Source organism: Lucilia sericata, unplaced genomic scaffold (genome assembly GCF_015586225.1).
Source record: "Lucilia sericata isolate MDLA Ls3-8-SP2 unplaced genomic scaffold, ASM1558622v1 Contig002864F_arrow, whole genome shotgun sequence".
NCBI lineage: Eukaryota > Metazoa > Arthropoda > Insecta > Diptera > Calliphoridae > Lucilia > Lucilia sericata.
In genome coordinates, this window is record NW_023996548.1 from 1 (window position 1) to 13,059 (window position 13,059).

The following is a 13,059-nucleotide window of genomic DNA, read 5'->3' on the forward strand; positions in this document are numbered from 1 at the left end:
TAGTCTAGTCTATAGTCTAGTCTATAGTCTAGTCTATAGTCTAGTCTATAGTCTAGTCTATAGTCTAGTCTATAGTCTAGTCTATAGTCTAGTCTATAGTCTAGTCTATAGTCTAGTCTATAGTCTAGTCTATAGTCTAGTCTATAGTCTAGTCTATAGTCTAGTCTATAGTCTAGTCTATAGTCTAGTCTAGTCTATAGTCTAGTCTAGTCTATAGTCTAGTCTATAGTTAGTCTATAGTCTAGTCTATAGTCTAGTCTATAGTCTAGTCTATAGTCTTCTATAGTCTAGTCTATAGTCTAGTCTATAGTCTAGTCTATAGTCTAGTCTATAGTCTAGTCTATAGTCTAGTCTATAGTCTAGTCTATAGTCTAGTCTATAGTCTAGTCTATAGTCTAGTCTATAGTCTAGTCTATAGTCTAGTCTATAGTCTAGTCTATAGTCTAGTCTATAGTCTAGTCTATAGTCTAGTCTATAGTCTAGTCTATAGTCTAGTCTATAGTCTAGTCTATAGTCTAGTCTATAGTCTAGTCTATAGTCTAGTCTATAGTCTAGTCTATAGTCTAGTCTATAGTCTAGTCTATAGTCTAGTCTATAGTCTAGTCTATAGTCTAGTCTATAGTCTAGTCTATAGTCTAGTCTATAGTCTAGTCTATAGTCTAGTCTATAGTCTAGTCTATAGTCTAGTCTATAGTCTAGTCTATAGTCTAGTCTATAGTCTAGTCTATAGTCTAGTCTATAGTCTAGTCTATAGTCTAGTCTATAGTCTAGTCTATAGTCTAGTCTATAGTCTAGTCTATAGTCTAGTCTATAGTCTAGTCTATAGCCTAGTCTATAGTCTAGTCTATAGTCTAGTCTATAGTCTAGTCTATAGTCTAGTCTATAGTCTAGTCTATAGTCTAGTCTATAGTCTAGTCTATAGTCTAGTCTGTAGTCTAGTCTATAGTCTAGTCTATAGTCTAGTCTGTAGTCTAGTCTATAGTCTAGTCTATAGTCTAGTCTAGTCTAGTCTAGTTATAGTCTACTTTATAGTCTATTCTATAGTCTAGTCTAAAATCTGAACTATAGTCTAGTCTGTAGTGCTGCCTTTATTCTAGTCAATAGTCTGGTTTATAATTTAGTATATATTCTAGTTTATGGACTAGTCTATAATCCGGTCTGTAGTCTAGTAAATCATCGGTTGTAAACAGAGAAAAATTAAATATGTTCCAACTTTGATCCTAAAGAATAATGTATGAAATTTTTTTCAAATCCGTATTTTTGCTTAAAATTTCAGACTTTTGAAAGACTACGATAATGCCGATGCTGAATTGGTAATATATGCTGCTTCGCTTATCAATAAAACCCTAGAGGGTTTAAATGATCAAGATAGTTTTTACGATGAAAGTGATTTATTGGAACAGCAAGGTATGGAATCTGTGATACAACATTATATGTCCAAACCGGGAACGGATATGGATCTATTAAATCAATTGCAACTTTATGAAGCAGTATTGAAGTAAGTGTGGTTATACTTTTTATTCCAAATTTAATAAAATATTATTTAAATTTATTACTATTTTTTAGATTTGAAGACGGTGAATCGGATGGTACCCGACTGCCCGACAACACTTTACGTAAGACTCAACGTTTTCGCAGTTCTACCGATACGGCTGAACGTCGAAAATCAAGACGTCATAGCACGGGCACTAGTCCTGGTAATATAAATAAAGTCCTACCCACTCATATGCGCTTAACACCCACCCAACCGGCCTTGGATGAGGATAGTTCGAGTTCAACGAATTCGGCGGAATTTAGTGGTGGGGTTTTTGCGGAAAAGAAACGTGAGTAGAGAGAAATTTGTTGAACTTCGGAAATTTCTTAAGTGGTTTTTTTCAATTTTAGCCCGTGATGGTGCTGGTGTTACACCTGGTCTCAGACGTCGTCGTGAACGAGCCGAGAGACATCGTAGTTTCCTTAAAGAGCAACAGGAAGCTGCTGCAGCGGTGGCTGCTAATGGTTATATGAATTCGGCCGATAAAAGAGAAGATATGGGTAAGTTTTCTCCCCAAAAAACAATAAATACTATATAATAACTCTTGTGTTGTTTAAGAAATCATTCTAATTTTGGTTTTTCAAAAAATTTTATATAAAAATCAACATAATTTAACCCCTTTATCCTTCTACCGCCATATCATCCATGTGTAATCACTCTACATTTTTTCTTTCTTTGTTTTGTTTTCGTTTCCGTTTTTTTGTTGTTGTTTTTCCTATTTAAACAAAATAAAATGTCATTTCACAAATTTTGTATTGGCTCGTTTAACGGAAAAAAAATCATGTGAATGCTTATCAAATCCCCCTCGTTCAAAAGGACAACTTGTTACCGCCATACCAGTGACATTGAAAATGGCGACAGTCCGCCAGAATCATTAAATATCATAAATGAGAATAATTGCAATTACAATAATAACAACAATCATATCACCAATACCAACAACCACAATAATAATAATAATTTCAAACATTCTTATCAAATCAATAGTAATAATAATAATAACAATACAATCAATCATTCTAATGTTAATGCCAATTTAAATGTCATTGTCAATGCAACTGCCAATGCAAATGCTACTAACAATAACAATGCTCTTATAACCAACAATCACAACAACCACCACATCATTACCAATTCCAATACTACAACACACAACAACAATCACATCAATCTATTGAGTCCAACGAAACAATTATTGGGTACCAATACCATTTCAATTATCAACAATTCCTTTGATAAATCCAATACAAATAAATTGCAACATCATCAACACCACCTCAACCACCATGTTAATGCTACCGCAGCTACATCACCAGCGGCGGAATTTTACAATAAGAAAAATCTATTCATGGAACGTAATGCCACTGTCATCAATGGCCTCATGAAGAATATTCAACGTCACAATGTCACCGCAGAGACAAATAATCTGGAGGGAGTTGCAGTCGTTAATGGAACGAATCTTCATGCCAATCACTGTGATAATGTTGTAAATTATAAGAAATTTGAAAATGATGCGAATCGTTTGAACACCTACTACAATCAAATCAACAATAGTACACCAAAGAATCAACTACAACACCAACAATCTATACAGTCACCCACCACCACGACCACCTCGCCTATAAAACACAATTTATCCTCTCTAAATTCAAGTCCAAAGAAAACTTTAAATTCTACCACAACTTCTACAGCAATGACTAATCCTACTTTAGCATCTGGTTTTGATTATATACCTCAAACCTCTACACCCCATACTACGCCTGTGAAAGCCTCAGCAACAACAACAACAATGGAGGATAATATAACAACAGCAACAACATATAGTAACCCTTCAACACCACGACAGCGCGTTATGTCACCTACAGTTTCATATCCTGTACAAAATGCTTACAATAACACAATAACGACCACAACATCAGTGGCACCACCGCCTCCACCTCCGCCACCTCCACCACCAGATTTATGGGGTTATGCTAATAATATGCGAATGCCTCCACCGCCTCCACCTCCACCACCACCACCACCTTATTTTTACCACCAACACAGCAACAATATGAGCTACAATCAAAATACAACTACTAATAATATAATTCCAAATTCCAATCAAGCCAATAACGCGGTAAATACTACTAATAATAATCTTAACAGCAACAGTGATCAACCTGTTGATCTATTACAAATTAATGGTAAGTTCTTTTTTTAGGTTAAATAAACGGGGAGATTTAAAAATTACAATTGTAAAGACGGGAGGTTATAATCTTATCTCTTTACTTCTCGTTTTTATTTAGGATTTCTTAAAACACATTTTCTCTTTATATTTCTCTTCTCTGATCTCTACAGCGATCTATTTCTTATAGATAATTGAATGTTGATCTCTTTAGCGATCCGATATCTAAAGAAAATTGTTAGCTGGTCTTTGTAGCGATAGTCAAATTTTAACTGATCTTTGAACTGTTTCATTTAGAAAATTGTGGGCTTATTACTCTGCGAGCCCTTTGCTATAAAAACTGTGAGCAGATTCCTTGAGCGATCAGTTTCTCAAAGAAATTGTTAGCTGATCTCATAGATCTGTTCAGCGATGTGAGCAGATTCCTTGACTAATCTGTTTCCCAAAGAAATTGTTAGCTGATCTTTTCAGTGATCTGTTCCCTATAGACAATTTTTAAATGATCCATTCCTTGGCCTAAACATGAAGCAAATTTGTGGGCAGAAACTGTCCACTGATCTTTTCAGTAATTTGAGAGCTGATCTCTTCAGCGTTCTATTTCTTATAGAAAATTGTATGCAGTATCTAAAGGAAATTGTTAACTGATCATTTTAGCGATCTGTTTCCTATAGTAAAATTTAAACTGATCTCTACTTCAAACTGTCGTATAGATAATTGAGTGCTGATAGCATCAGTTATCTTTTTCGTATAGAATCAGATCCCTTGAGCGATTTGTTTCCCAAAGGAAATAGTGAGCTGATCTTATCATTGATCTGTTTCCTATAGGAAATTTTTAGCTGATCTATTTCCAGAGCTGTTTCATGAAGGAAATTTGTGGACTAAAGTTGTCTACTGATCCCTTCAGTGATTTATTTCTTAATTCTAAATTTGAGAGCAGATTTTCTAAAGGGAATAGTGATCTGCTATGTTCAGTGATCTTATATATAGGAAATTGCTAGTTGATTTCTTCCGCAAACTGTTTCCTATAAAAAAAATTTCTTCCGCGATCTATGAGTGTATCTCTTATACGATTAGTTTCTTATAGGAAATTGTGAGTTGATCTCTTAGGCGATCTGTTCCTTATAGAAAATTGTGATCTGATCTGTTCAGCTGAGTTTACTATACTAAATTATGAGTAAATTTCTTTAAAGATCTGTTTCCTATCTCTTCAGCAAACTGTTTCCGATAGAAAACTATGAGCTGATCTCTTAGGTGATCTGTTACTTATAGTAAATTGTGCACTGATCTGTTCAGCGATGAGATTCCCATAGGAAATTGTGAGTTAATCTCTTTAAAGATCTGTATTCTATAGGAAATTGAGAGCTAATCTCTTCAGCAATCTGTCTGCGATAGAAAACTATGAGCTGATCTCTTAGGTGATCTCTTACTTATAGTAAATTGTGCACTGATCTGTTCAGCGATGAGGTTCCCATAGGAAATTGTTAATCTCTTTAAAGATCTGTATTCTATAGGAAATTGAGAGCTAATCTCTTCAGCAATCTGTTTGCGATAGAAAACTATGAGCTGATCTCTTAGGTGATCAGGTACTTATAGTCAATTGTGCACCGATATGTTCAGCAATGAGTTTCCTATAGGAAATTGTGAGTTAATCTCTTTAAAGATCTGTATCTTAGAGAAAATTGAGAGGTAATCTGAGATCTGTTTCTGATATCATTTCAGCATTCTGGTTTCTATAAGATTTTTTTTCCTACAGGAAATTGTGAATTAATCTCTTCAGCGATCTGTTTCATTTAGGTAACTATGAGGTGATCTGCAGTGATCTGCTTCTTATAAGAAATTTGAACCGATCTATTTGGCGATATGCCTTAAAAGAAATTAAAACTCCTTTTCCTTGTCTTTGCAGTTGTAATTTGTCTCCTTTTAAAATATTTAAAAGTTTTAATTCATTCATATTCATATTTTTAACTATATTGCGGCTTAATAATGCAATTAATTAACGATCAGCATCAATATATGTTTTAACATTATTTTTACTTTCTCTATAAACTATTTATTAAAAAAAAAATGTTTTAAATTTCCATCCACCCCCAAAACAATAACTTAAACTAATTATCTATCGATTTCCCACTAGAATCCGATAATGAGGATAAAAAACTGTTACTACAACTAAAACGTGATCACACTGTTAAAGATTTAACCCAGAAACTATGTAATTTACCCACAAGTCCTACACAGGATGATAAATTACAAAACCGTATTGTTGGCGATATGTCGGGCTTAATATCGAAAGCGAAAGAGGGTCTGGCAAAGAGTAAAAGTAAAGGCGAAATGTCAAGGTGAGTGTGTAGTTTTAGAACAATTATTTTATTTATCACATATTTACAGGGTCCTAGTCATTAAAAAAGAAGTCTAATCCATAATTTAAGCATAAAGAGGAGCATATTTCTCATAGGCAGCAATATAAGCAGCCTTGGCAGCATCTTGACTCATGCCCTTATGGCTGTTCCAGGCTTCCCATTTGGCCTTGTTCTTCAAGTCCAAAACACCGGGTTTATCGCTGTTGCAATCGCCAGCGGTGGCTTGTTTGTAAAGACCATAGAATTCCAAGAATACATTATCTGGGGGAGTCTTGGTGAAAGACTTGGCTTTTTCGGTAGCGGTGGCGAACTAGAAAAGAAACATTTTTGCTTTAAAATCAATCAATTTCAGATATGTTCAAACTTACATCCATGTTTGCTTAAATTCTGTTTAGAGAAAGGTCCCCAGGCAGGAAATTGAAATGTAAAAATTAATTTTTAAAAATTTATTGGCTTTTAAAAATGTAGATTTCTTTTAACTTACCACTTGTTGTTTACACTAAAGTGTTAATGAATATGTGGTTAATTGTTTCAAATTCAATTATTTATATACTTTAGTGATATTGTTTAGCTTATCAGGAAGTATGTTGTTGTTTCTTATATGTTTATGATCTTCTATGCTTTTTGTGATAAGTTTTTATTTCCTTTTTTTTAAAAATTTGATAAACTGCAAATTTGATATTCATAATACATATTTATTCAAATTGCGATCGATTATTATTAAGCGATAAAAGTGATTATTTTAAGGTTCTTACGTAGTTATTAGAATTTAAAAGATTATTTTAATAGAAAAACATTTGATATGACTAGCTATCAGTTTCCTTTGTGCAATTTTGAGTGGATCAAGCGATCAGTTTTCTTTAGCGAGCAAGTTCTTTTCTGATCTATTTAGCAACGTTTGAAATTTTAACTGATCTCTTTAGCATTCAATTTGTTTAAGAAAATTTGTATCTTACCTCTCAGCGATCAGTTTATTTTAGGAAATTTAAAGCTGATCTTTTCAGCGATCAGTTTCATTTAAAAAATTTGCATTTGATTTTTTCAGGAATCAATTACATTTAGTATATTTAGATCTGATCTTTTTAGATATCACTTTCCTTTGAAACATTTTGAGCAGAATATTTAGAGATAATCTTTTCAGCGATCACTTTAATATGGATCTGATATCTGCAGCGATCAATTTCGTTTCGGATATTTAGTTCTGGTATTTTTAGCGATCACTTTCCTTTGGAACATATCATTTCAAATTTTAGCTGATATCTTTAGCGATCGATTTGTTTAAGAAAATTTTTATCTCAACTCTTCAGCGATCATTTTTTTTGGCAAATTTAGAGCTAAACTTTTCAACGATCAGTTTCCTTTAAGAAATTTGTATTTGATTTCTTCAGAGATCAATTTCCTTTAGGATATTTAGTAGATCCGATCTATTTAGCGATCACTTTCCTTTGAAACACTTTGTGCTGATTTCTTCAGCGAGTAGTTTCCTTTAGGGAATTTAGAACATATTTTTCAGTGAGGAAATTTAATGCTAATCTTTTTAACGATCACTTTAATTTGGAAGATTTTGTGTTGATCTGATCTCTTCAGCGATCAATTTCCTTTATGATATTTAGATGTGATCTTTTTAGCGATCACTTTTTTTGGAACATTTCAGCGAACGCTGAGCTTATCTCTTTAGCGATCAGTTCTGTTTAGGAAATTTAAACCTTTTTAGAGATCACTTTTCTTTTGGAAATTTAATGTAGTTCTATTTAGCGATCGGATTTCTTTTGGAATAATCCTCGGCGATCAGTCCTAATGAACATTTTTATCAGACCTCTTCATCGATCAGTTTTTTTTTATAAGAAAATCTTTTCTGCGATCAGTTTGCTTTAGGAAATTTTGTGTTGATCTGAGCTGATGTTTTAACGATCACTTTCCTTTGGAACATTTTAGCGAACGCTGAGCTTATCTCTTCAGCGATCAGTTCTGTTTAGGAAATTTAGGGCTTATTCTTTTTAGAGATCACTTTTCTTTTGGAAATTTAATTCCGTTCTATTTAGCAATATGATTTCTTTAGGAGTTATCTTTAGCGTTCAGTCATAACGAACATTTTGATCGGACCTCTTCATTGATCAGTTTTTTTTTAAGAACATTTTTGCAGCGATCAGTTTTTAACGATCACTTTGCTTTTAGCTTACTTCCCTAATGATATGCTGCCTTTAGTTTTCTTTTTGAAATTTAGAGCTTATGTATTCAGAGATAAGTTTCCTTTAGGTAATTTTGAGCTTATCTCTTCAGCGAGAATATTTAGAGCTGCTATTTTTAGCGATCACTTAACTTTTAAAAGTTTTGACCTTCATCATTGATCTCTTTTCTTTATAAAATTTGAAGCTGATCTCTTCAATAATCATTTTCCTTTGGACTATTTCGAGCTGCTAGTTTTAGCTATAACCTAACTTTTGGAATTTTTGATCTTATCTCTTCATTGATTGATTGATCTTTATGAAACTTTGAGCTGATCTATCTCTAGAAGAATTAAATCTGATAGTTTTAAATATCAGATTTGATATCAAATTACTGCTTGATGCTTTAAACTTAAACTCTTACTATTTCATTAAATTTATAGACATTTTCAAAAGGAATTTTAATGTAAACTTCTTTTAATAGTATCAGACTCTAACACATTTTATGGACTTTGCCAATTTTCTTTATTAATTATCTTGTTTTCAAATTATGCTTGCACTTAATTTAAATTCTAGATAATGTCTTATCACTAAAAAAAAAACACTTGCAATTTTTGTAGTAATAATTTTTAAACAATTTATTAAATTTTTTTCATTAAAAAGAGTTGAAATTTTAAGCATATTTGGGAGCATATTTCTGATAGACAGCAATATAGGCCTGTTGGGCGGCCTCCTGAGACATACCCTGATGTCTTACCCAGGCATCATATTTAGCTTTGGCAGTCAAATCGGTTACACCAGGTTTGGCAATGTTGCAATCACCTACAGTGGCTTGTTTATAGAGACCATAGAATTCCAAAAATTCCTCATTGGTGGGTTTCTTGGTGAAGGCTTTGGCTTTTTCGCAGGCAGTGTTGAACTAAAGGTATAGAAATATTTGAATTAAAAATTCGATATATTTTTGGACCCAGAAATACTTACATCCATTTTGAATATGAGTTATTCCTTTGGTCTTTACTATTGTTAGACAATTTTGAACTGTATCTCTTGCTGTGATTTTCTAGAGTTTTTATAGTCGTTTGTTAGAAGCTTTAGTAGCTGCCGTATTATAGGTTTAAATCTTATCACCTGATTATCTATTTGATTTATTGTAACTTAATAAATCATTGCATTAAATACAAAGTTAATAAATTTGATTTTTATGTTGGGTAATTTTGTTGGTTAAAATAAAATGGACTTTAAATATTTACCTAAAAAGCTATAAGTTCTAGGAAATCATGCTGAACAAATTACATAAGTCTTAGCACTACGAATTGGTAGAAATTTTCAATATGAACAGTACAAGAAGTTCCTTAATTTTGTTTAACACTTTACAGAATAAATATAACCCAGTTATAGGAAATTTAAAACTGATCTTCGCATCGATCTTTTTCCTTTAAAACTATGAGTCGACTTTTTAGGGATCGCTTTCCTCTAGGAAATAAAAATCATATTAATGAAATGCAATGATTTATTGAGTTCCAATAAATCAAATAGATAATCCAAAGATAACATTTTACTCTATAATACAGGAATTATTAACACTTCTAGAAATCGAAAATAATGCTATAAGAACTCAAGAAAGTCTTAGCAGTAGCTACAGTTCAAAATTGTATTGCAATTGTAAAGATCAAAGTAATTAGTCCAAAACTTTAAAACAAAATGGATGTAAGTATTTCTAGGCCCAAAAAAGTCGTACTTTTATATGAAATATTTACTTTTCCTATAGTTCAATACTGCCTGCGAAAAAGCTAAAGCCTTCACTAAGAAGCCTACAAATGAGGAATTTTTGGAATTCTATGGTCTCTACAAACAAGCCACTGTAGGTGATTGCAACATTGCCAAACCTGGTGTAACAGATTTGACTGCCAAAGCTAAATACGATGCCTGGGTAAGACATCAGGGTATGTCTCAGGATGCCGCCAAACAGGCCTATATTGCTGTCTATCAAAAATATGCTCCCAAATATGCTTAAATTTTGAACTAATAATTTGAGGAAAATTAAAAATTTTGAATAAAATGTAACAAAAATAAAATTACTAAAATATAATTTTACAACAAAACATTTCATAAAGAAAAATCCTTTAAATGCTATACGATCCGCTGCCTTAAAGAATTTATTAGGTTTCATATAATATCTGAAAGGAATTTTTTTACCTTTTGGTTTAAGAATTTTAAGAATTCCTTAAGGAAACTGATCAAAATTTATTGATCACTTGAGAGTAACAGCTCAAATAGATCGCTAAACAGATCAGCTCAAAATGTTTCTTAATTAAATTATGGACATTACTATTATGCGCATAGTAAGATTACGTTTGTTTCATCCGATCGTTGAATGTAGTTCCTATAGAAAATTGAGAGTTGATCTTTCCAGCAGTCAATTTCCTTAACAAAAATGTGAGATCTTTTCTTAGTTCTATTGTGAGTCTATCTCTTGAGCGATCTATTTACTAAGGAAAATAGCGAGACGATCGGTTTTACCTAACATATCCTATAAGAAACTGTTTACAATTGTGATACGATCTCTTTAACGATCATCTTGATTTTCTCCTCTTTTGTAAATGACGGCTATAGAGAATTTTGAGCTGATTTAAAATCGTATTTACCCAAAATTTTTCCAACTGCCGGGTAAATACCGGGTGGAATCCCATGTTACCAAATTGACACCAAACTGTTTATAATTTTTCAATACCATCCGTTGTCAAAATATATACATACGTACAACAACACTATGTAATGTTAACAACATTGTAACAATTCGTTGTCGAAATCTAAATTTTATACACATCCGTTGTCTAAATGTTAACAAACGTTGTAGGCTCACTATTGACAAACAATCCGTTGCCAATAGTTAGCTTACCACGTTTGTTAACATTTAGACAACGGATGTGTATAAAGTTTATATTTCGACAACGAATAGAACGACAACGTTGCGTTGTCAACATTACATAGTGTTGTCGTACGTATGTTTTTACTTTGACAACGGATGTTATTGAAAAAAAAATTATAAACTCTTTGGTGTCAAATATATTTCTTTGAAATTATCGGTAATGTGTTTCTTATAGACATTTTAAGAGGTCTCTTTTCTTTAAGAGATTTTGAGATAAACTCCTCAGCAATCTATTTGCTTTAGAAAATGATCATCAGAAAGTAATGATCTTTATTTTTTTCACAAAATATTTTCTTTAAGATTTTATCAGTTCTATTATTCTTTTTAGCAGCTGATTTTCTCCTATAGATCTCCTATATTCATCAGAAATTAAATAATTTATTCCATAAGAATTTTAATCAAAAAAACTTTCTTTTAAAACTCACTGTAGGTTATAATAACCTAACTTCTCTTTTAAGCTTTTTTTTAATATTTATCAACTACTGTCATTTAATTGCTTCCAATTAGTCTAATCAAAATCTTATCAAACTCAAATCTAAAATAAATATACACATATCTACCTATAAAACATTCGCAAGTTTACACCGGCATTTCAATAAACCGGTGGTTACCAATTCTCTTATCTCTGCAGAAGGCGGTGGTAGTTCCAATAACGACTTTTAGCCTAAAGACATGTGGCCCTGCTAAGGCTTATCAGGTTTTCGAATATGTACTTGTATATATACAATGCAAGCGTTTTTATTCTATGTAGGCAAGAAAGTAATAAATATATTGTCATCATCATTATTATTTCGACAAACTTGCTATAAAAAATTTGAAAATTTAGTAAAGGAAATACATTGAAACTTATTTTTATGAGTTATTGAAATTTTTATAAAAATAAACTTGTGTATGCAATTATACATACACTCAAAAAAAATAGGTGATAATTTAAGAGAAAATTCTGAAAAATTTATAGAAGAAATGATTTTAATTTTAAAATTTTAATCCCAAATCTCTCATGCGATCTATAGCATAAGGGTGATCGTACTGTAAGCTACTAGAAATTGTTAGTTGTTCTCTCCTGCGAACTACCATGTATATCGTGCAAGTAAGTGAGAGCTGATCGTTTCAGCGATCTATTTCCTATATGAGCTAATCTTTCCAACGTTCCACTTTTTATGGAAAACGATTAGCAGATGTCTCATATGATCTACTACTGTGAGCTACTTATTCCAGCGATCTATTGGGAGATCAACTCATCATGATCTCTCCTGCGATCTTTTACTGTGAGATATTTTTCCTCTAGGAAATATTGAGCTCTATTCTTCAGCGAAATAGTTGATCTTTTCAGCGATCGTGCAGGAAAGTGTGAGCTGATCCTTTTAAGCGATCCACTTCCTATATGAACTTATCTTTCCATCAATCCACTTTTTATGGAAAAAGCGATCTAATTTTTATCGTGCAGGAAAGTGTGAGCTGATCGTTTTAGCGATCCACTTCCTATATCTGCTAATCTTTCCATCAATCCACTTTTTATGGAATATTATGAGCTGATCACTCATGAGATCTATAAGATGTTGTGGGCTGATCGTACTGTGATCTACTTGTTCCAGTAATCTGAATAAGTTGATTTCTCCTGCGAGATATTGAGCTTAATTCATCAGCAATATACTTAGTATAAAACAAATTAGTTGATCTTTATAGCGATCTTTTTTATATAAAAAACGGTTGACTGTTCCCTTCAGCGATCTACTTTTTATTAAAAATTGTTCGTTTATCTCTCCTGCGATCTATATTGTTATGGAAAATATGAGCTGATCGTTACAGCGTCACAGTTACAGTTGTCTACAGATCTTACCAGCGATCTACTTCCCTTAGAAAGTTTTGTGATCTTTTCAGTGCTCTACTACTTATTTGCAGTGATC

General features: G+C 32.4%; 4 protein-coding genes across 4 annotated transcripts in view; 2 read left to right on the forward strand and 2 right to left on the reverse strand.

Moving 5' to 3' along the window:
* Nucleotides 1–1,271: 1,271 nt before the first annotated feature.
* The window catches only part of LOC119614411 (FH1/FH2 domain-containing protein 3-like), a gene marked incomplete at its 5' end in the record, with an annotated part of 31,144 nt that continues 19,356 nt past the window's right edge, over nucleotides 1,272–13,059 (forward strand). Inside the window, 6 exon segments of the mRNA XM_037970542.1 lie at nucleotides 1,272–1,498; nucleotides 1,567–1,823; nucleotides 1,885–2,034; nucleotides 2,351–2,383; nucleotides 2,386–3,720; nucleotides 5,833–6,037. Of these exon segments, the coding sequence (XP_037826470.1) occupies nucleotides 1,272–1,498; nucleotides 1,567–1,823; nucleotides 1,885–2,034; nucleotides 2,351–2,383; nucleotides 2,386–3,720; nucleotides 5,833–6,037 (2,207 nt within the window).
* On the reverse strand, nucleotides 6,047–6,581 carry LOC119614408 (acyl-CoA-binding protein homolog). The gene is made up of 3 exons (XM_037970539.1): nucleotides 6,543–6,581; nucleotides 6,427–6,445; nucleotides 6,047–6,368 (listed from the first exon to the last, which is right to left on the reverse strand). The coding sequence occupies exons 2-3, from the start codon at nucleotides 6,430–6,432 to the stop codon at nucleotides 6,123–6,125; spliced, it is 252 nt and encodes an 83-aa protein (XP_037826467.1). The 5' UTR covers nucleotides 6,433–6,445; nucleotides 6,543–6,581; the 3' UTR covers nucleotides 6,047–6,122.
* On the reverse strand, nucleotides 8,835–9,298 carry LOC119614409 (acyl-CoA-binding protein-like). Its single transcript, XM_037970540.1, has 2 exons — nucleotides 9,205–9,298; nucleotides 8,835–9,142 (listed from the first exon to the last, which is right to left on the reverse strand). The coding sequence occupies exons 1-2, from the start codon at nucleotides 9,208–9,210 to the stop codon at nucleotides 8,897–8,899; spliced, it is 252 nt and encodes an 83-aa protein (XP_037826468.1). The 5' UTR covers nucleotides 9,211–9,298; the 3' UTR covers nucleotides 8,835–8,896.
* LOC119614410 (acyl-CoA-binding protein-like) lies at nucleotides 9,821–10,298 on the forward strand. The gene is made up of 2 exons (XM_037970541.1): nucleotides 9,821–9,930; nucleotides 9,992–10,298. Exons 1-2 carry the CDS (start codon nucleotides 9,925–9,927, stop codon nucleotides 10,235–10,237), a joined length of 252 nt encoding a protein of 83 aa, XP_037826469.1. The 5' UTR covers nucleotides 9,821–9,924; the 3' UTR covers nucleotides 10,238–10,298.